At 45.8% G+C, this 22216-nt stretch overlaps 3 protein-coding genes across 3 annotated transcripts; 2 read left to right on the top strand and 1 right to left on the bottom strand.

Moving 5' to 3' along the window:
• Positions 1-6476: 6476 nt before the first annotated feature.
• On the bottom strand, positions 6477-7352 carry LOC127327426 (membrane protein PM19L-like). The gene has a single exon (XM_051354199.2). It carries the CDS (start codon positions 7210-7212, stop codon positions 6667-6669), a length of 546 nt encoding a protein of 181 aa, XP_051210159.1. The 5' UTR covers positions 7213-7352; the 3' UTR covers positions 6477-6666.
• Positions 7353-10648: 3296 nt separating this feature from the next.
• LOC127327424 (uncharacterized) lies at positions 10649-13964 on the top strand. The gene is made up of 2 exons (XM_071824887.1): positions 10649-11978; positions 12046-13964. Exons 1-2 carry the CDS (start codon positions 10649-10651, stop codon positions 13962-13964), a joined length of 3249 nt encoding a protein of 1082 aa, XP_071680988.1.
• A 718-nt stretch (positions 13965-14682) lies between these two features.
• LOC127327425 (protein HEAT INTOLERANT 4) lies at positions 14683-20397 on the top strand. Its single transcript, XM_071824886.1, has 15 exons — positions 14683-15082; positions 15171-15349; positions 15906-15944; positions 16048-16101; positions 16194-16257; positions 16777-16847; positions 17640-17764; positions 17875-17934; positions 18065-18123; positions 18971-19041; positions 19354-19392; positions 19469-19531; positions 19657-19704; positions 19786-19914; positions 20000-20397. Exons 1-15 carry the CDS (start codon positions 14683-14685, stop codon positions 20045-20047), a joined length of 1449 nt encoding a protein of 482 aa, XP_071680987.1. The 3' UTR covers positions 20048-20397.
• Positions 20398-22216: the final 1819 nt, after the last annotated feature.

Here is a 22216-nt window from a genome sequence, read left to right as displayed (position 1 = left end):
TACCCGAAGGTCTCAAATTCCCCACGGTACAGGAGCTGAATGGAAAGCCATACTGCAAATGGCATAACTCGCTCTCCCATGCCACCAACGACTGCAGGGTGTGGCGTCAGCAGATCCAAATGGCGATAGAACAAGGACGTCTGATTTTCAACCAGTACGCCATGAAGGTCGACACTCACCCCTTCCCCGCCGTTAACATGGTGGAATGCACTTACCCTGAAGGTTGCCAGCCAGGATCCTCGTTCAGCATCAACATGGTAGGACTTGGACACCACGCTGGCAAGGATGGAGACGAGGGCAGCTGCTCTCGTAGCAAGGACACAGAGGAGGCCGCTCCACGCGATCGGCTCCGTCATGATGGCAAGCGCTACGTCACAGAGGGAGAAGTGAAGAACATGAGATATCAGCGACCCCTCTCTGATCACCTCCTCAACAAGTATGTGAGTCAGTATGACCAACGCCGACGATCCAGCGATGATGATGAAAGAGATCGTCTGGCTAGAGAAGCCAGAAGACATCGTCGGCATGATCGCGATGAGGAGGAGCACGAGCGCCGTGCCAAAGGAAAATCAAGGGAGCAAGACGACAACAATAGGCACTGGGACTGCCCCTTCTTCAGACACTGCTGGGATTCAGGAATGAGCCGATTGCCCACAATCGGCAATTGCCCAGAATGCAACCAGAAGAAGAAGGAGGCAGCCAACGTGTCCGTATTCAAATGTCTAGGGCCTCTCCCAACACAAAGCAAACGCGCTGAGTCCCCTCGGTTGGAAGATCTCGAAGATTCAGAAGACGAGGGAGAAGAAGAAGAAGACAGGTACCACCGTCCAAGGTGGTGCCCTGACGGGCTCAGCCGTTCCCAAAAGCGTAGGGTTCAGCGATTGCGCGGCTTGGAGGAAGCCGAAAGGTTATACCTGCATACGCTAAGGAAGGCGCGACCTGATCTGGCTGCGAAAGTTCAGCGAACCCTGGATGAAGAGGGTCGTCCACGGAAAATGGAGTGGCGCCCCAAGCAAAGGAGGGCCGATGATGATACATCGGCTGGCACAAATATGGTATTCATCCTTCCTTCGGAGGTTAGCGCTCCAGGTTTAAACGATGCACTCAAGGTGGACGACAGCGAGTGCATCGACATGACAAAGGACGAGGTTGGGATGGTCTTGTCCACTGGCCTGACCATGTAACTGGAGCAGACCAATGAGCAAACGTGGCGAGGCTGATCCTTGTGATCGGCCCCAAAAATTTTATGAAGGGAAATTACAAGACCTTCATTGAGCGTTTCGATCAATATGGAGGCCGATTTTCAGCAATCGGCCAAAATTATCTTCACCACAGGTTCTGCTTACGTTCAACATTGATCTATTGGGCGGCGGTCACGTCGGCGGATGAGAATCAACATGAATCCTAGCGGAGCCGACGTGCAAATACAGTGCCTTGGCTAACCACAAAGCCGATATCTGCAGTCACCTGGCAGATTCGGCTCGGGGGGCATCTAATCAGATGAACAGGTGCAGATGAACCTATGTGCAGTGAAACATTGGGGGCCGATAGGAAAAATCGGCCAGTAAAAAAAAAATTTTTTACAGCAGATGCAAGGGCATCGACTTTAGAATTGAGAAACGAAGCCGATGCGCAGCCATCGACTCTAGTGCAATTATGCAAGGTCTACCGGATCTTCACCAAGTTTTTCCGCCAAATCCAGTTCAGCTGTGGGACCTTCTGCTTCTTCGAGGAAGAAAAAACAATGAGAGTTTCTTCAGCTGCCTTGAGCCGATTCGGGTTCCTGAACTTTCTTGTTAGCAGTATTGACAGAAGAGGTATATCGGCTTTCGAAGGAAGAAAGGTGATCGGTTTTGGTGCATCCTCACTGACATTCTCGCCTCGAATGAGGCTCGGGGGGCAGCAGGCTTGGTAGATGCTCTGTTCAGAAGCCGATTGGGGGACCATCGGCTGATCTTTCGTCGCAACCTTCTTCACAAAATAATGAGTGTTTTGAGAAGACCATTAGGTTTGGTTGGAAGAATTCAAAGGCTTTCCTGAAGACTCTACATGGTCTACCAGATCTCAAAAAACATCAGTTGAAGAATTGAAGGGTGAATTTTAAAGGACCGATGCATGGTTATCGGCTCATTACGTATTGGCTAAGGGGACAAATCGGCAGGATCAGTATGAGAGGAAATCGGCTAAATTAAGCTCAAAGGAAATCGGCAAAATCGAATTGGGAGAAGTTCTTCATTGATAAACAAGATTTCTTACATAAAGAGCTGATTGCTCTCAAAAGGAAGTACTAGGGGATACATTGCCCCATCTACTACTACTGGTCCTATACTAAAGGTCCTATCTACGGGCCGTCGCTGCCCTCGTCGTCGCCGTCGTCGCCGCTGTCGGCGCTACTCCCGGCGGGCTCGTCGTCGCTGCTCCAATGGCCGCCAACCGGGCCCTCATTGTCCTCGTCCTCCTCGTCAGCGTCGTCGTCGTCGCTGTCGAAGTCGCTGAGGTTCCCCGGCCAGGGGCAGAACCATTTGGCCGGCGGCTCGTCGGAGGAGGGGTCGTCCTCCTCCTCCTCCTCCTCTTCCTGCTCCTCCTCCTCCTCCTCGGAAGAGGTGAAGTCGTAGGAGAAGCGATCGTCATCGCTCTCCTCCTCCGTTTCCCCGTCGGCGAGGAAGCGGAGGTCGCTTTCCCCGTCGGTCAAGGATTTATCGTCCTCAGACCAGACGGAGAAGTCATGGCTTGACTCCTCCCCGGCCTCGATGGCGCGGCGAGTGTTGGCTGCGTGGACCTCCGCCGGGTTCGGCTCCGGCGTCGGCTCGCGGGAAGAGGAGGATTGGGTAGAAAGATCCGATGGGGCAGAGGAGGAAGAAGACATCGTGTCGCAGGAGGGCTTTTGGAGTGCTAACGCGAAGGGGATGCAGGAGTAAACTGTTCGTAGCGGTTAAATAAAAGGGGATATAGTGGAAATTCAATGCCACAACAGTTTCCGAGGAAGTGGTGCCTAAAAAAAAACTGCCAGGTCACGCGGAGAAGTTGAGAAGGCAAGGCATCATGATGAAAGATACTGCGGCGGTTCTGCCACGACATGACCCGACGAAGAAAAGCAGAGTGATTTTGGAATTACCAATTCCAAAACCAGGGGGGCATGTGTTATCACCAGAATTTGACCGAGTCAGAGGTGGGCCGCGATCAAGATGGATTTGAAGAATATACATAGAAGAATTACGTGAATCGGCCTTACATGCAAAGATTGGGTTAGTTGGCCCGTGTATCTGTAACATAGTAGGATACGTGTCGTTTAGGTAGAGTTTGTCTCGTGCACGGTGGGGATTATTCCCACGTTAGGAAGTCCCCTGGACTATAAATATGTATCTAGGGTTTATGGAATAAACAACAACCAACGTTCAACCAACAAATCAATCTCGGCGCATCGCCAACTCCTTCGTCTCGAGGGTTTCTACCGGTAAGCATCATGCTGCCTAGATCGCATCTTGCGATCTAGGCAGCAGAAGCTTTATGTTGTTCATGCGTTGCTCGTACTGAAGCCTTTTTGATGGCGAGCAACGTAGTTATCTTAGATATGTTAGGGTTAGCATTGTTCTTCGTATTACATGCTATCGTAGTGCAACCCTTGCATATCTAGCCGCCCTCACATCTATCTTAGGTGTGGGGGCGGCACCCCGCTTGATCATTATTTAGTAGATCCGATCCGTTACGGTTGCTCCTTGTTCTTCAAGGATTAGTTTAATATCTGTAATAGTTAGGCCTTACAAAGGGTTGGAGGATCCAGTGGCACGTAGGGTGTCGTTTGCTAGTCCTAGACAGGATGTTCCGGGGATCAACCTCGTGTTGGTTTTTATGCCTTGTCTAGGATCGGCTTATGATCACCGTGCGTGGCCGCGAGGCCCAATCATGAGTAGGATGATCCGATTATGCGGTGAAAACCCTAAATCGTCGTAGATCGTTTTAGCTTTATCTTGATCAAGCAGGACCACCATATATTCGTGCACCTCGTACGAATCATGGGTGGATCGGCTCCTTGAGCCGATTCACAGGATAACCTGAGAGCCGATCGAGGCTCGTATTTAATGTTTACGTGTATGCCATGCAGGAAACTAAGCGAGGCATCTCCATCACCTTCCTGACCAGGTATAGGTCAGGTGGCACGCCCTTGCATCAGCATCGGACGTGTGTACCAGAGGCTTTGCGGGCCGTCGCTCGGAGGGACCAGGGCCAGCCGCAGCCCTAAGTTGTTCCCGGCTCTACTGTATTGCCCGTCGCTGCCCGCCGGTGGGTTTTGACCGCAACAGATTCTCATAGAATTCAGTGACCAACGTTAAGACTTAATTACTTGGATCAAACAGGGTTTTGTATCGTCACGCCCAGGTCTATACTGCATTGTACTAAAATTTGCAGTACTAAAAAGAAATTAGTCCATCATATATATGAGTGACAATTGGTAGTAAGTAGCGAAAGTACCGGGCGCAAGGGACGCTTCCGATGTGCACTAATTCAGTATGTTTACCTGCAAACTAATTCTTCTCGAATTTTTAAAACACAGTGAAACTAGATGATCCTCGCGCATTCATAAAGTACAAAACAATTTAAATCACACATAAAGTACAAAACCGGAGGAGGCAGAGGCGGCGTTCGTGATGGTGGGCCAGCGGCGGCGCGATCTGCCCCGATCCATCCGTGGTGGGTCGATCTGGGTCCATCCTTAGGGCTCGATCTGGGCCTGTAGGGGTTGGACCGCTCCTTCCGTTCGCTGGAAGACGACCGACGGTGAGGGGGCTGCTGGTCCGACTGCATAAAGGTGGCTGTCCTATGATTCAAATTCGCGTGAAGATGTTCATCCGCTGGTTGTGTGTCTTCAACGATCTGGCTGGACTGTCGGGTTCTAGAAAGCTCCGCTGGCGAACTCCAAATGGACGACATGCCTGGAGATTGCTGGATCGGGTGGAATTCAGACGTGTGCACCAGTGCTTTTCTCTGGCCGCTTGGTTTCAGATGGAGCGTTTCGAAGCTCTGCTGGCCGTTAATATCATGGAGCATGTTTTTGTTCTATGATGCTGGCAGAGAATGACATAAAAGTCGAGATCTGGGGACTAGCTTCGAGTCTGGGTGGCAATGAGGAATTGGCTTGGTGATTCGTGACTTGAAGCAGCGGTATGCAAGTGGGGGCGATTACACAAGAAAAGTTCAAAGTCTTACCTCTCAGGGTGAAAATCTAAGGTCTGACCTTATTTGGTTGTGCCTGACAATGTTCTTGTTGAAGGTATTGTTTTGAGAGTGAGGATTTTCTTCAGGGTGAAAATCTAAGATCTAGATCGGACGATGACAGCGGCTGGTGGACTATTTCCTTCTTGGAGACGTTGCTTTTGGAGAAGCTGAACTTCTGGTGTTGTCTTGGTGGTGTTAGTGCCGTTGTTTCAAGGAATAGATTGCTGCAGTGGGACTTTTCTTTTTTGTAATTATTCTTTCTTTTCGGTTGTGTGCATCCGTAGTGCCGCTAGGGCAATGCGTTGTTGCAGAGGCCGAGTGTAATTGGTATCTTCACGACATTAATATATACTCTTTATAAAAAAAAAGTACAAAATAATTTAAATCACACCTCCTGTGCACAGTATTACTCTTTCTCGCTTGCATGTTACTCCGAAAAAATCTAAGCCAAATCCAATTTGACCAATTTTTTGAAAAGATCTACGAACAAAATATAATATTTTATGGATATCATATGAGAATATATTTAAAATGATAGTGATTTTGTGTTTGCATGTTGATGTTTTTACAAATAATATGCTAGAATTTGTCCCAAAGTAATGTAAGATTTGTCCATTTAAACGGAGTAATGTAAGTCTTATTTATTAAAAAAAAATCAATTTGGCTTCCTAATGCACAGACTCCCTCTACCTTGCAAAATTTTAATCCGGCTTCCGGTGCATAGACTCGCTCTACCTAAGAAAACATATTTGCAATTGTAAAAAATTCTAACTAAAACATTTTATATGTACTTCGCAAAAATCATATCTTGTATGATCAATGTAAAAGACAAAACATGTCACACAAGCCTCTTTTAGCATCAAATTTCATGAGAAGACTCCAGCTCTATCCACATTGCATGTGAAAATGTACACTTGATTTTTCGTTTAATATTTTTAACATTTAGAAATATCCCGAATATGCAGGGTAAGTTGATTCTTCATGGAAAGACACGTTGCATGTGAAGATGTACTACATGATTTCTCATTTAGAATCTTTTAACTTTCACAAATATATCGAGTATGTAATTCAAAACAAATAAAGAATATGCACCCGAGAGCCGAAATCCCATACATTGAAATGAAACTAACTTGCACTGACATATGTAATCGCCCCATCTTTTTTATAACTAGCACATCCATACATTTAACTCAAAACATTGCCGGTACACGTCTGCAAATCAGCCTCGATCGACCTATCCATCCGATTTCATTGCAACATAATAAGATTGATAAAATTAAACACAGCCAAGTAGATCTTGTACATGCACTACTCCCTGAAAAAAACAGACCATGCACGCACAAACATAACCATGTATGCATACATACATCTACAACTCACGCTCTGCTCCACACACGCTTACATACGTCGTACTACATCTTATCCGTGATCCGTCCAAGCAAAGCAAGCTTATCAGACCCTCGTGGCGGCGGCGCCGGTGCCCATGCCCTTGTTATGGTGGTCGCCGGCGCCATACCCGTGGTCTCCGGCGCCATACCCGCCGGAACCACCGCCGAACTGGTTCCCGAACAAGCCCATATGCAGCATCATCACGTACAGCAGCTGGGTAAACATCAAGATAATCACGAACGCCTCCAGCACGCGCAGCCGCCACCCGCGGTACCCGCCGATGTGGATCTCCTTGCACGCCAGGCCGAAGGCCAGCGCCGTGATGGCCCAGGCCACCAGCGCCGACGCGGCGGTGTTGGCGAGGCTGCCCCCGTGCCAGGCGCGCACGTGGTGCACGCCGGCGAGCTTGGAGGCGGCGCCCACTACACCGGCCAGGATGGCGAAGACGAGGAAGTAGAAGGTGGCGCCGTTGCCGGCGACCCCCGGGTAATTGGTGGTGCCGTTGATGAAGTGGTTCAGGTTCCAGCTCGCGAATCCGATGACGATGAGGTACATGATCAGGTTCAGGACCAGCAGTGGCGCCACCATGTTCCGCCCCACGCCCGCCATTGCTTCCTTCTTTCTTCTTGATCGAGCTGCCTTTGCTTGATTAGCTAGCTACTTGAGAGGAGGAGTACGAGGTTCGGATGCAAGAAAATCGAACTGAAAGCTACAAGATGATGATCGAATAGAATTTGGATGATGGTTTGATGAGCTACTGGAGTGGCTGGTAGTGCGATATGTATAGGGAGTGAGGAAGAGGACAGGTGTGATGTGAGTGGGACACGTGCCCCACAGCGGGAGAGGGCTTTACTCGGTGAGCTGTTTCGAGTGGTGCTAGACCGCCACGATGGTTCCAGCGGCTTCCCGTGCTCAGCTCCCACGCCGTACGTGGCGTGCTCGCCCCGGTATACGTGCGTCCCTCCTTGGCCATGACACGCTCGAATCAGCCCAAGCTTTTGCTTCACTCTCAAGTTCACTCTACTTGTACTCCATCCTACATTTGTCCTCACTCCTTGATTCTAGTGTTGGTTGCAATTTTTTTATAATATCAAGATGCCATGTATAAATTGTATTTCCTCTTACCTTAAATCATTAATTATTAAAAGTACTAAAGTATGCGCTAACCAACTATTTTAAAAGTCTCAATTGATGAAAAGAGATATGCAAGGTATTAGTAAGAGCAATTCCAATAGTGTAGCCAGCTGCTAGCTATAAGCCAAGTGCCATGTCATCTATAGCCAATTTAGAACCAACACATACAATAGTGAGCTATAAAAATGTAGTACTTTAACAATTTATGACTCACCTTTCACTCTCATAAAGTGCCTAGGAGCACGTGTTAGAGTTGGCTCTTGCATAAGAGCTCACTCTCCTTCTCTCTCTTCATCTCTCTCCTCCAACTAAGTAATAATATACTATTTTAATCCTTATAGCCAGCTGAGTAGATCTTATTGTACTTGCTCTAATACCCCCTCACGTCTAGGCTAAGATGTAGGATCGAGGTTAGATCACAACTATTTTATATTAATATATATGGTTGGCCGGATTCGATCCTTCAACTATTTTATATTAATAACGCATTGGACGGGATTTAATTGTATGCACTAGCCAACTCAACCAATATTTTGAACCGATGAAAAAAAGGGCCCCTCTTCTCGCGGGCCAAACTGAGGCTTGTCCGACGGCGATGTTGTCTGGAAGGCCGAGGGCGAGGCACCAACATTAGTAGTGTACATAACTACATATGAGGAGGCCATCAGCACGATCTTTCTCAATAAGTTGTGTTCATGTCCATCTTGTGTCGATGCTAGTATTATACTTTTGGCTACCCTTGGAGGCATGGACGACTCGGTGTGAGCTAGATCTAGTCAATGTTGGGGAAATCCTCATGTTGCAGATGTGAACTATCTCACAGAGTAGTGACATCCATCCCTCTCATGCTCCTTATGGTCGAATGACGACCCATCTTCAACCTCTTTTAGAGCCTTACCGTGACGCCATGGAGGCGTATGTGTAACCCCCGAATGGGGAACTGATGCCCTTTATCAACTTCATAGTAGCATTCCACCTCTTCCTCTTCCCAAGGGGCATGCTCTTTTCGGTGTTCAAGAAGGCGACTATTGGTGGACTATATTCGGCGGTGGTGACCAAGGACTTGATTATGTTTTCTCTCAGCCTTTTAGAGTCATCTACTCCTCTATGCTTATTTCCAGAATTTTATTGTAATTATATTATCTTTATGGTCCTGTTACGATGATTTGTCCTTTCGAGGCCTATTCCTGTTCGACATAGGTACAAGTTCTACCGAGACAGACAACATGTTTTTCTTGCTCTGAAGCTATAGTAATTTGTTTGTTTTTAAATATTTGAAAATCATATTTGTAAGTTTCAAAAAAGGTGGGAATGCTTTGCTTCCTGTCCATATTATCCATGTCAAACAATGTCGGGGGTTTTGGTATCGCAAAGGAACACAGGTAACTCGGCAAGACCCTTGTGGTTATCGAAACGCTGGGGGCTAGCAGCACTGCTACGGGCTAGTCACGGCCATGGCGACGACGGAGCAAAGCAGTGGTGACACTACAGAGAGGTGACAATATGTTACCAAGTTTCAGCACTCTCGTGGTGAGGTAATATCCCTACGACATATCCAGGTGGATGAAGAAGATGCTGAAACATTATTTGAAGTTGAAGCTAGAAGAAGAGCCCCCTACTCCCCATATGGGAGCACTTCACCAGCCATTATTATGTGGAGGATGGTGTCAACATGTCTAGAGTTGTGTGTATAGATGCCGGCACCAGTTCAATTTGGTTCCCGTGGGTGGGTTTGGCCACTTGGTGAGGCACCACAAGATGCATGAACGAGTGCCAATGTAGTTTAGATTTTTAGAGCGGTTGTATTCTTTTTCCTTATCTCGGGATGTAAGATTTTTTAACGAGGTAGCATCTAATAAATATATTTTTTTATTCTATATCAAATATTGCCTCATATTACATTTTTCTGAATTTTTTCGAGTTTTCTCCAATTTTTCCCGACAGTTTCAAGTTAGAAACGGAAAACGAAAGAAAAACAGACAAAACGGGCTGTTTTTCGTCCCTGCGGGGGCTGGGCCAGAGCCGGGCCGTTGGCCAGGTTTGGGCAAAAGGAAGAACAGAAAAATGGGAAGTTCAGGGTTTCAGGATCCGATACAGATTCGCGTCGGTTTTGCCCACATCGCCGCGGACCGCGTGAATTCTACGCCACGCGCGCAAATTTAAGAGCGCCCGACTCCAGTCCAGACCCAAAGGCCAAAGTAAAAAACAAAATCCGAGCCCCCTGTAGCATTCGCGATCAATGGCGCGTCCCAGGAGCAAGAAACGCACGGCTGCGGTGGCCGACGGCTCGACCAACACGGCGGCGGCGGCGGCGGCGACATTGAGGCCGGGGAAGCGCGCCAGGGCGACGCCCAGGCCCGAGGCGGAGTATTCCCGCGAGAAGCGGAATCTGGTGAGGAGCCCCCGATACTGTCACACCTGAACCTGACTGAGATCATCGACAGTTCAGTTGTGTCATACGAGAGCAAGCTAGGTGGGCCAAGGGCCGTGGGTGTGGTGTTGGGCCATATAAGCCAGGACAAGTGTGTGTGCGAAGGAGTTAAATACCAGCTGCTGTAACGAAACAACTATCGAATGAATGAATATGTGGTGCTGAGCTCTCATCCTCTATCTCTGTTCATCTCACCCCCTGCTTGCTCTTCCCATCCAATTCCAATTCTGTATTTCCTGTTGCGATTCAATCGCTCGTCGATCGGGTCGTGACAATTTGGTATCCAGAGCCAGCAAATCCACCACGAATTTTTCTTCTCCGCTGTTTGCGCTCGTTTCCGCTCGGCGTTGATCCGTAAATCCAAGCGAAGGGTGGGAATCACTTCGGTGAATCCCGCAAAATCCCAAGCTCGGTTCGATCCGTTTGGCGAGAGCAGCAACGGCGCCCGCGAAGAATTCCGTGCAGACGCAGCAAGTGCTGATGGCTTTGGAGGCGAGCGGAGTGGAGACGAAGGCGTTGCTGGATCAAATCCTCAAGCGACTTGATGATGGCGCCGCGCTCACCAGCAAGCGCTACGACGAGCAGGTTGCCTTCAACGCCACCGTCGCGCATGATCTACAAGTCATGCGCAAGCAGCTCGACCTTACACAGGCTGATGTAGACGAAGCGCGCCAAGTGGTGTCCACGGTGGTCGCATCTGCGGCACCTCCAGCACCTACGGTGGACCACCGCGCCGCGGCGGCCGCGTTCGTGGCGTCGGGACTCGGTGTGCCGGGGTACCCGCGCCTCGCCAACGACGGAGCTCCTCTGCTTCCGCCAACTCAGGAGGCTCCGCTCATGCGCCCGCAACCTGTTCGACAGATTGTCGAGCAGCGCCCGCAGCGGGAGAACGAGGGCGACAACGGGTTCGTCAAGCCGCCGAAGCACGACTTTCCCCGTTTTGATGGTATGCTCCCTAATCTGTGGCTCGATCGCTGTGAGGCATATTTCGACATGTACCGAGTTCGTCCTCAGAATTGGGTGACTACGGCGGCAATGTATGTTGATGGACATGCCGCGCTGTGGTTGCAAGCCTACCGCCAGCAGTATCCTCAAGTCAGTTGGGCTCGTTTCTCTCAGGCTGTGGTCAAAGAATTCGGACCAAATGAATTTGAGGATCAGATGCATAAATTGCTGCAGTTACGACAGACTGGTTCGGTCACAGAATATCGGGTGCAGTTTGAGGTGTATATGTACCACTTGTTGGCACTCGATCCTTCCCTGAGCACAAAATTTTTTGTGACACAGTTTGTCTTGGGTCTGAAAGATGAGTTACGAGCTGCAGTCCGCATCCAGGCACCAACTAGCATTACTCGAGCCACAGTGTTTGCCCGAATTCAGGAAGAGGAGTTAGAAGCAGTGCGACCAAGGCATCGACCACCTCCAGCAGGTCGTCCGCCACCAGCTGCAGCTCCTGTTCCACCTCGCCCACGCCTTGCACCTGATGAGTATGCCCGAGAAAGGCAGCTTCGTGATTTTCGGCGCGCAAACAATCAATGTTTCAAGTGTGGGGAACCTTATACTAGAGGACATCAGTGCAAACGTCAAGGAGCACAACTGTTAACAATCCAAGTGGGAGAATTTGGTGAACTCTTGGATGATGCAGCTGTTGAGGCCCTAGAATTTCTTGATGAACCAGTAGATCCTCCAGCACCAGCTATGTGTTGTATGCTTTCAACGCATGCCTTATCTAGTTCTGACACTCCAGTGTCTGCTTTTCGTTTACCAGTGCGGGTTGGAAACAAAACGATGCTGCTACTCTTGGACTCAGGTAGTTCTCATAGTTTTATAAACAAGAACTTTCTTGTGATCTTTGGACTATAAAGCTGTACCAATAGCGCCAGTGGCTGTTAAGGTAGCGAATGGGCAATACATTGCCAGTGATACAATGGTCCCTGCCTTGGAGTGGAAATGTCAGGGAGCTGTATTCAAAACTGACTTGCGTGTGTTGGCATTAGGGGCGTATGATGGAGTACTAGGAAAAGACTGGCTCGACTCCTTTAGTCCAATGACATGTCACTGGAATGACAACAAAATTACTTTTGACCATGAGGGCAAAACAGTGGTCTTACAAGGCTTGTTACCAGTGCAGATTTCCAGTGCAGAGCAATTGGACTTTGAAACCTTGCAGCAGTTACATGCAGATAATGAAATTTGGTCCATGGCAGTGCTTGAGAATTGGGCTGAGATTGCTGCAGATTCAGAAACTTTACCAAGTCAAATTCAAGCTATTTTGACAGATTTCAATGATGTCTTTGCCGAGCCTGAAGGGTTGCCTCCCCACCGTCAGTATGATCATGCAGTAACATTGGAAGAAGGAGCTTCCCCACCCAATGTTAAACCCTACCGTTATTCACCAATGCAAAAAGATGAGATCGAGAGACAAGTGCAGGAGATGTTGCGCACTGGAGTTATTACCCATAGCATGAGTCCATATGCAGCCCCAGTTCTTTTGGTTAAAAAGAAGGATGGAAGTTGGCGGTTTTGCATTGACTTCCGCAGACAGAACTTGATCACTATCAAGAATAAATTTCCACTGCCTATCGTCGATGAACTACTTGATGAATTGGCAGGGGCAACTTTCTTTTCGAAGTTGGATTTACGCGCTGGATATCATCAAATCAGAATGCGCGAGGAGGATGAAGAAAAAACTGCATTTAAAACGCATCATGGGCACTTTCACTTCAGTGTGATGCCTTTTGGCTTAACCAACGCGCCAGCAACATTTCAGTGTCTCATGAATCAGATCTTTGGAGAGTACACTCGTAAGTTTGTCATTGTCTTTCTTGATGATATTCTCGTTTACAGTTCTTCATTGCAAGAACATGAACAACATCTTCGACTGGTGTTTGAACTATTGAGGAAGAACCAGTTGTATGCCAAACTCTCCAAGTGCTCATTTTCTCAGCATCAAATCGAGTATTTGGGCCATGTCATCTCTGCAGCAGGGGTGGCCACTGACAGCTCAAAGACGCAAGCTATGAAAGACTGGCCAGTACCTATCAGTGCTACTGAGCTTAGGGGGTTTTTGGGCCTTACAGGGTATTATCGGAAATTCGTTGCAAGGTATGGAATTATTGCAAAACCACTGACTCAGCTACTCACAAAAAAAGGATTTCAGTGGTCTGAACAAGCACAACAAGCGTTTGACCAGCTTAAGCATGCTATGGTGAATACACCAGTCTTGGCATTACCAAATTTTGATCGTCCATTTTCTATTGAAACGGACGCTTGCGATACAGGCATTGGAGCAGTCTTGGTCCAAGACGCTCATCCCATTGCTTATTTCAGCAAAGCTCTCGGGGTCAAGAATCAGCAACTATCCACTTATGAAAAGGAATTCTTGGCAGTCATGATGGCAGTTGACAAATGGCGTGCTTACTTGCAGCGTGGCCCATTCACTATTGTTACTGATCATAAGAGCCTCTGTAATTTGGAGGATCAACAACTAGAAACGGATCTTCAGCGCAGAGCCATGTCCAAACTGGTGGGTATGCAGTTTAAGTTCCAATATAAAAGAGGTGCCGATAATGGTGCAGCTGATGCACTGTCTCGGGTGGGCCATTTGCTCACTGCCAACACAATGTCCATCTGTCAGCCTAAGTGGATGCAAGAAGTAGCAAATTCTTATGAGACTGATTCCGAAGCTCAACAACTGTTAACTCGTTTAGCAGTGATAAGCCCGGACGAGGAGGGTGATAAGCCCGGACGAGGAGGGTTATGCCTTGCATCAGGGAGTCATTCGAGTCAATGGTAGAATCTGGATTGGTGCTAACAGTGCACTACAAACAAAATTGATCAGTGCCTTGCATAACAGTGCCGTGGGAGGCCACAGGCATTATGAATACCTTCCAGCGTGTGAAGAAGCTTTTTGCTTGGACTGGCTTAAAAGCAGCTGTGGAAGATTTCGTACGCCAATGCCAGGTCAACAGTCTAAACACGAGAATATTCGACCTGCTGGTACCTTGCAGCCTCTGCCTGTGCCAACTGGACCTTGGCATGACATTTCAATGGATTTTGTGGATGGCCTGCCCAAATCAGATGGATACAATTCTATTATGGTGGTGGTAGACCGTCTAACCAAAGTAGCACACTTTGTGCCTCTGAAACATCCCTACACAGCAGTGCAAGTAGCAACAGCCTTATGGGACAATGTCATTAAACTGCATGGAATACCAATGACGATTATATCTGACCGGGACTCCATTTTCACCAGTGCTATTTGGAGAGAGCTGTTGTCTACTGCTGGTACCAAACTGCTATATTCTACAGCTTACCATCCGCAAACGGATGGTCAGACAGAGCGAGTAAATCAGTGCTTGGAAATGTACTTGCGCTCTGCTGTTCAAGATAGTCCTCGTCAATGGCGTCGTTGGCTGCCGGCTGCAGAATTCTGGTATAATTCAAGTCACCATTCCTCTTTGTCATGTTCTCCCTTCAAAGCATTGTATGGACATGAGCCCAATTTGGGAATGATGGTGCACTGGGGCGTCACTGCGCTGAACCCTGAAGATTTCGACTGGGTAACTCACACTGACCTGCTTCGCGCTCAGATAACTCGTGCCCAGGATCGCTTCAAGAAAAAGGCTGATAGGAATCGCACAGAGCGTTCCTTTGAGGTGGGCGAGAAGGTGTTACTCAAATTGCAACCATATGCTCAGTCTACAGTTGCTAATCGACCGTGTCGAAAATTGGCTTACAAGTTCTTCGGTCCCTTTGCGGTGGAAAAAAAGGTTGGTTCGCTCGCCTACAAACTGACACTGCCACCAGAGGCTCGAGTACATCCAGTCTTCCATGTCTCCCAGCTCAAGCCATTCACACCAAGTTACTCTCCAGTGTTTGCTGAACTGCCTCGTCCTCCAGACTTGACTACAGGTGAGTTAGAACCAATTGCAGTTTTGGATCGCCGTCTCAAGAAGAAGGGCACTGAGCCAGTGGTACAACTGTTGATCCAATGGTCTAGACACTCGGCACAACAAGCTACCTGGGAGGACGCGGAGGTGCTGCGACTTCGCTATCCATCTGCTCGCATCTGGGAGGGAGCTTCAACTCAAGAGGGAGAAAATGTCACACCTGAACCTGACTGAGATCATCGACAGTTCAGTTGTGTCATACGAGAGCAAGCTAGGTGGGCCAAGGGCCGTGGGTGTGGTGTTGGGCCATATGAGCCAGGACAAGTGTGTGTGCGAAGGAGTTAAATACCAGCTGCTGTAACGAAACAACTATCGAATGAATGAATATGTGGTGCTGAGCTCTCATCCTCTATCTCTGTTCATCTCACCCCCTGCTTGCTCTTTCCATCCAATTCCAATTCTGTATTTCCTGTTGCGATTCAATCTCTCGTCGATCGGGTCGTGACAGATACCTCCTCTCAAGGATGCGTGCTTCCGTTCCGTTTGCTAGGATCTGTAGCTTGATTGGTCTCGATGATTGGTAATATCTGCATTGTGCGCATGATGATATCTTTCTTCGAGGCCTGCATTGGGTGGAATAATTTGGATTATGACTGCATTGGGGGCATGACGATTATCAACACATAACACTTGCAAGTCAATGTGTTGATGGTTTTATTTTTAATAAAGAGTCAGAATTCACATGATTTAAGGTGTTTGATTATTCACGAGTATATGCATTGTCAGTCGTCCGCTGCATTGCTTCCGTGCGTGCATTATGACTAATGGTGCATTGCTGTGTCCAGGAGGACCTTTGGCTGTCAGCCTTCCCCATCGGGACCGAGGTTTGCGCACATCACCATCTACTGATGCACTTTTTTTTTAAACATGCCTACAGCTATTTATTTCTGCTTACTTGTCATAACTGTCCATTATCTGGTCCTGCAGTGGGAACACATTGATAAGATAGAGGAGTTCAACTGGAACTTCCAAAATATAGAGGTGCGCTCATATCTGACAGATAATCTGCTAGGCTTCTCTTTGAATACTATGCTTCTCTACTGTATCATACATGGTTTATTGTTGTTGAGCAGAAAGCTCTAGAAGAAGGGGGAGAGCTTTATGGCAAGACGGTTTACTTATTTGGAAGCACTGAACGTAAGTATGCTCCCTCTTGACACTGAAGTTACTATTCAATATCTGATGCATATCTACGTGTTAACTTTCATGGAATTTTTCTAACCGACAGTAAACTGGTGTTGTTTAGATTACCGTTTCTTGTTTGATTCATCTGGGGTAAATTTTGCTGTGAAGTAATTTACAGTATAACACTGATATACGAAGAATAAGTTTGTGATTTAGAAAATTTTAGTACTGATGATGCTGTAAATGTACTTTTGCATAGCTTACTGATGCTGAAATATTCCCTCTACGCAGCATGCAAGTAAATAATCATTTTGCGCATTTTCAACATTAAAATTAGTTTTGTTGCTTCAATGTGATGAGAAATTTTGAGGTCCGAGGCTAGTATGTTGTCACCATGCACATCATAGATATATGGAATACTAAAACTGGTTATATGATGCAGTACCTTTGTTGTATGTTTAATTTGTACCAGCATGTTGAATGGTTACTTCATGCAATTTGTATGATTATCTCATTTCTTTTGGTCTGCAGCTCAGCTATTGAATGTTGCTAAAAGTGAACAACAGAGCGAAAAGATGGTATTTGTTCCTATTGTAGTTGCGGTTGGTTCTCATCCATTCTCTTGGTTTAAACATTTGACATCTTATCTCCCTCGCAAAGAAATGTTTTCTATCTTATCTTAAGTTCTCCACTGCATTGATAAAAAAAATGCATTACATAGAATGTTCCTTCATACACTATATCTTCAGTTGCACTTTCTCACGATTACACTAGCGAACTAATTCTGTTTATACCTCGCATTACAGAAAATGCACACCGGTTTCATCATTTGTAGGTAAAGATAATTTGACTTGCAGTACAAAATTGGAAATGCTTATGTAGATTTTTTTTTAAAAAATCAATTAGGAATTATAAGAACCAACTTTGCAATTGCATATCGTTTTTTGCGAGGAACTCCCTTGTTCTTGGCAGTGATGTTACTGTTGTGACAATGGCACTGTGAAGTAAAACCTTTGGTAGTCTTGATTCTGCTATGAACATTCAATAGTTTGTACCTCTATAATAATGCCAGTCTCAAAGCTTCCGACCTTTCGTTCCTGGTATACCGTTTATCTGGCCTGGGTCCCTTTTTGTCTTCTATAATCCCTAAAGGAGTAACTCTCAATGTTTGTGGCACATTATTTTACTCGACAATGTTTCATTGGTATGAGTTATTGACTCTAACCAACAGCGTCAAATGATTTTTCCTCTTCTGCTGAAAGTAAGCTTGCTGTGGGAAAATTTTCTTGTCATATTTGTAGCTTATGGTTGTTTCATCGACTGAGACTAGAAAGTTTCTGTTATTTGCTGATGGTGGATCCGATTTAGCTTTTGCAATCATGTTTCTGGTGCAGGTTGATTGTCCTTACCCACCATCAGATAAAGTTGGTATAATATCTGTCCAAAGGGAAAATGAAGAAATAGTACCAATGAAGGCAATGAAGATGAACTGGGTGCCCTATGTTCCACTAGAGGACCGGTATTTCCATGCTACATTTCTTTATTTAAGTTTTGGTTGTATTCCTACATTTATTTTCTCATCGTCGCAGTATTGCATTTTTGTTCACTTTAGTCTTGCTTGTTCTATAGGCTCAGCAGGATTGAGAGTTTGGAAACCAAAATATTCACTCTTTGTTGCACCCAGCGAAGGTCAGTTTTGTTGATGCCATTTTCATTCCTCACTGAAAATGTGTGCTTGGAGGCATACATTTATGTATCATCTTGAACCTGTACCTTTTCTGTGACTGGATATATCATCCCAATTTTGTATATTTTACAGGTCTGCTCTGAAGCACCTGAAAACTGAGCGAGTCAAGAAGTTCGACTACTGCATGCCATGTAAGCTTCCTTGTGATTATTTTTCATAGGGTCGATCTGTATAGTTGCGTGTCTAAGAGAATAGTTGTCATTCTGTTTGGATCCCCTTTCAGAGGATATGTTTCGTCACCTATCTGTGCCTTGGTCCAGTCTAATATGTAAACTACACTGTCTGAATTTGCGTACGATATTCTGGTAGACTGTGACTACTTGTAGGCTGCAGTTATGATGTGGGATTGTCAATCCCCCGCCCCGCCGACTGGAGAATGGACCACTTTAGACGTCTAAAGCGCCCCCCTAGTCGTCGCTTAGGCGTCAAAGCGCCCCCAAACCACTCGAAGACGCCTTAACGCCTGTAAAGCCGTGGAACCAGTTGCCCTTTCCTAATTGATTGTTGATCATACTGAGTGGCACTCAATCTACATGCGACTGACAAGTCTAATGGCCTTTGGACCTCCAACAGACTTTTAGTTGGTTGATTTGCTATTGTTGGATGTCCACATTTCATTTAAAAATTATAAATGGCATAATTTTTTTACCGTAAAACCGTTGGGGAGCCCCCTACGGTGTTTTTTTTGTAAGGTATTTCTTTTTGAATTGTGTATTGCATAGTGCATTGGTAAAAGTCAAATCCACATTTGTGATGCAAGCATGAACGTTCTGCAATAGTCTTACAGAGTCAAAAACATGCCACAGCCCAAGGTCATTGATCACACAAATAACATGAAGACATTACATTCACCCAAACCATTAAAAAGCACACATCCTCACAATAGTATACTAGTAGATTTTATGCTTTGAGTTAGATATATTCTATCTGAAGTGTTTGATGGAATTTGCTTATGAGCATCTGGTAATAATATTGCAGATTATATGCCACTTTCTCCTGAAGATGACCATGATACAACTGTCGATATCATATATCCTCTAGAACACCCGGTAAGCTTCTTTTAGTAGGTCCATTTGGTAGAAGTATTGCCTGGTTGCTACTTTTTTATTTTACGTAAAGCAAATTGTTCACTATTAATTAGAGAAAGCATAATTACGATTAGAAAAAAAATCTCACAAGAGAGTATGAAATCTTTTGTAGGCGATGAAACGTTATTCCCTCCTATTGTTACCAAACCTTAATTGAGAGATAATGAAATATCACCCCAGTTCCACTTTTAGAAATGAAATTTGTAGGATTTCGATTTCAAGTAGCTGTTAATTGTTGTTATAAATCTTTGTGCTGCCTGTTGGCTGTTGCAGATAGTGCAATCCTTTGACTGGGAAATGGATAATTATAAGGTGTGTATAGAGTTTTTTTTTCTCTGAGTCTACCCTTGGAAGAGCATCTGTGTTCAATCTTCGTGTTGCAATGCAGGATTTTATTGATGACCTAGTTGAAGGTGAGGTGTTGCCAGAGGATGAGAGAGAAAATTTTAAGGTGCACATTCCAGTGATTTTTCTGCTTGGTCTATTATAAAGGATACTTAGCACACCACCCGATGATCAATTAATTGACCATTACCTCTGAGTTTTCTTCCTACCTTTGCCTCATTTCATCAACAGAAATTCCTGAAGGAGAAGGTTAAAGAACGAAAGACAGAGCTGAGACAGGTTCGTCAACCAAGATAATATGTATTTTCCCTAGAGAATTTAGTGCGTTCTAATACTATGCTGCTGCAAAAACTTATGCAGGCTAAAGAAGCCAGAAAGGAAGCTATTGATAATATGGACCCTAAGCTGAAAAATGCATTTGAAAACATCCAATTCTACAAATTTTATCCTGTAAATGCCCTGGACGCTCCTGATTTAAGTATACAAAAGGTTTGCAATAACGCTACTCGGTATTTCAGAATGGACCATAAAATCTAGCTTTGGTTTAATGTATGTATCTGCTGTGTTCCTGCAGAAAAGTTACATCAACAGGTATTATGGGAAGGCACATAAATGGATGTGAAGACCAATGCGAGCATTGTGAATTAAGCTTCCTTTCTGACTTGGAAGAGCCAGTAAACTTTTGGAATGCCAGGGGAGACATCTTGATCAACATATTCAAATGTGGTCCCTTGTAGTTGTAGAAACATCCATACAAAGTGTGTTATTCCAATAGTTACACCTCGATCAGACTCCTACAAAGTCTTCAAGAGTATCTCTACTGCATTCTTTTTGTTGTGCAAATCGTAAATATCAGGGGATAGATATGACTTTGAGAAGGCGAACCTCGTGAGAGTTAATAATATCTTCATCGTGTATAGCTTTTTGGATACCTAAATTTGGCAATATCATCTCAATATATCTATTTGATTCTGCTACGCTCTGTTGCCGGTTTCTAACATGTGAATCTATGACCTGGTATGATATACTCAGAGCTTTGAGTTTGTTTTATGCTCCACTGAGAACTTTGCCTAACCCAAGGTGCACAGATTCTTAATCACGCCTTGGCATGTCTAATATTAGAATCTTGCCACTCTTCTTCAGTTATGATACACAGTTTTTTTCATAAATATAATGTTTGCTTAAGGTGTTAGAATCAGACACTCATGTCAAACTTGCATAATTTTTGCTAGAAAAGACTATAGAAGATACAGCTGGACCCAACCTCTCGGCTTGACTCGGGCGACTATGGAGGGCCCCCATGCCGCCACCCAAAAGTCCCCTCTACCCTACCGCCACGGTGTGGTACCCCCATTAAAGTTGATCTCTCGATGGTCCTAGTGTGCTCTACTGCCGCCGTCATGTGCTCCCTCCTCCAGTGGTGCTGGATTGGATCGAGAGGCATGTGATCCCGGCCGTGGTCACGGATTCTTGGAGCTAGTTGGAAGACCCTATGATCCCTCGCGAGCTACTCCAATCAGGGAAGCACACAACAAATCACCCATGAGGTGTGCATGCGTTTTTGAATCTTCATGTGCCATATCTACCTATGTGGTAGGCAGCTTGATGGGCTCTTCGCCTGTGCCCCTATGGGGAAGTGAGGTCTGATGTGAAGATTCATTTTCCTTTGGCTCGTGGCGGCGGTCTCCATCCACCTTGGGTCAGCCTTGGCATATTTATTGTCGTGATTACTGAGATGTAGGTGAGGGGAGATTATGGCAGCCATGTTTGAAGAAGACCAGATAGACTCTAGCATGTTTTGCAACAGTGTTATCAAAAAGTCTCGCAAAAACAGATTTTGTAGACGAGGGCCACACATAGTCCCGCAAAACAGATTTTGTGCAGGTTCCCTCGTTGCAGATATTGAGGAGCACACGCGAAGGGGCTGGCTAGGGATGAGAAAATATGTTGCGCATCCCGTCTAACATTGCAACCCTAGCGGTGACCCTAGAAGACTTCATTCTTCGTGGTGTTTTTTGAGCTCCATCTCTTAGGTTTTGGGATGAAAGCTCTAGGTCTAAGCTTTGGTGGTTGTACCTGCCAATGGTGACTCCATAGTCATTTTCTTCTTGAAGGCATGCATTGTATAGAGATCGGACCTTCTCCAGGGTGAAAACCCAAGACCTGACCATGCTGGTTAGACCATAAAAATATGGTTTTTGTGTTCTAATACCTTCATAAATGCGTCCATACAAGAGTAACAAGCTCATTGTCTCTCACGCAAACTAATCGTAATTGAGAGCGAAATACTATGCAAGTATGCAAAGGAAGAACACCAACGATGCTCGAATCCAACCAAAGCAACAAATACCATGGATGAGTTGGAGGGAAAGAACAAATGACAAAGTTAATTAATGACTCAAGATCTAGATCTAAAGGGTTCTCCTAACTACGAGGGGGAATTGATTGGAGGGGTTATAAATCTGGATCTCCTCTCTCAAACCCCTAAAAAAGATGCAAGAAATATTAGAGGAATGGAGAGAACTCATACTTTTAGAGGTCAATATTGATGGAAAATCCGTTCTCAAGAACCTAAAAACCATTAGGGAAGAAGACCCCTTTTTGTAATATCCCAGGTATTGGGGTTACAAAAATAGAGGAAACAAATGTGTGCATTGCATTCATGCATAGAAAATCTGGGGAATTTTCGCGCTTTAAAGTAAAAGCATCACGATGGAATCAAGTTTCACTTGACCTTGGTGGAATTGAAATAGCTCATCAAGTCAAGTTCTATAAACCTCAATGTGACTTT

The sequence above is a fragment of the Lolium perenne genome, chromosome 1, assembly GCF_019359855.2.
Source record: "Lolium perenne isolate Kyuss_39 chromosome 1, Kyuss_2.0, whole genome shotgun sequence".
Taxonomy (NCBI): Eukaryota; Viridiplantae; Streptophyta; class Magnoliopsida; order Poales; family Poaceae; genus Lolium; species Lolium perenne.
The sequence above is the reverse complement of the archived record's forward strand: the minus strand, read 5'-3'. Positions and strand labels throughout refer to the sequence as shown.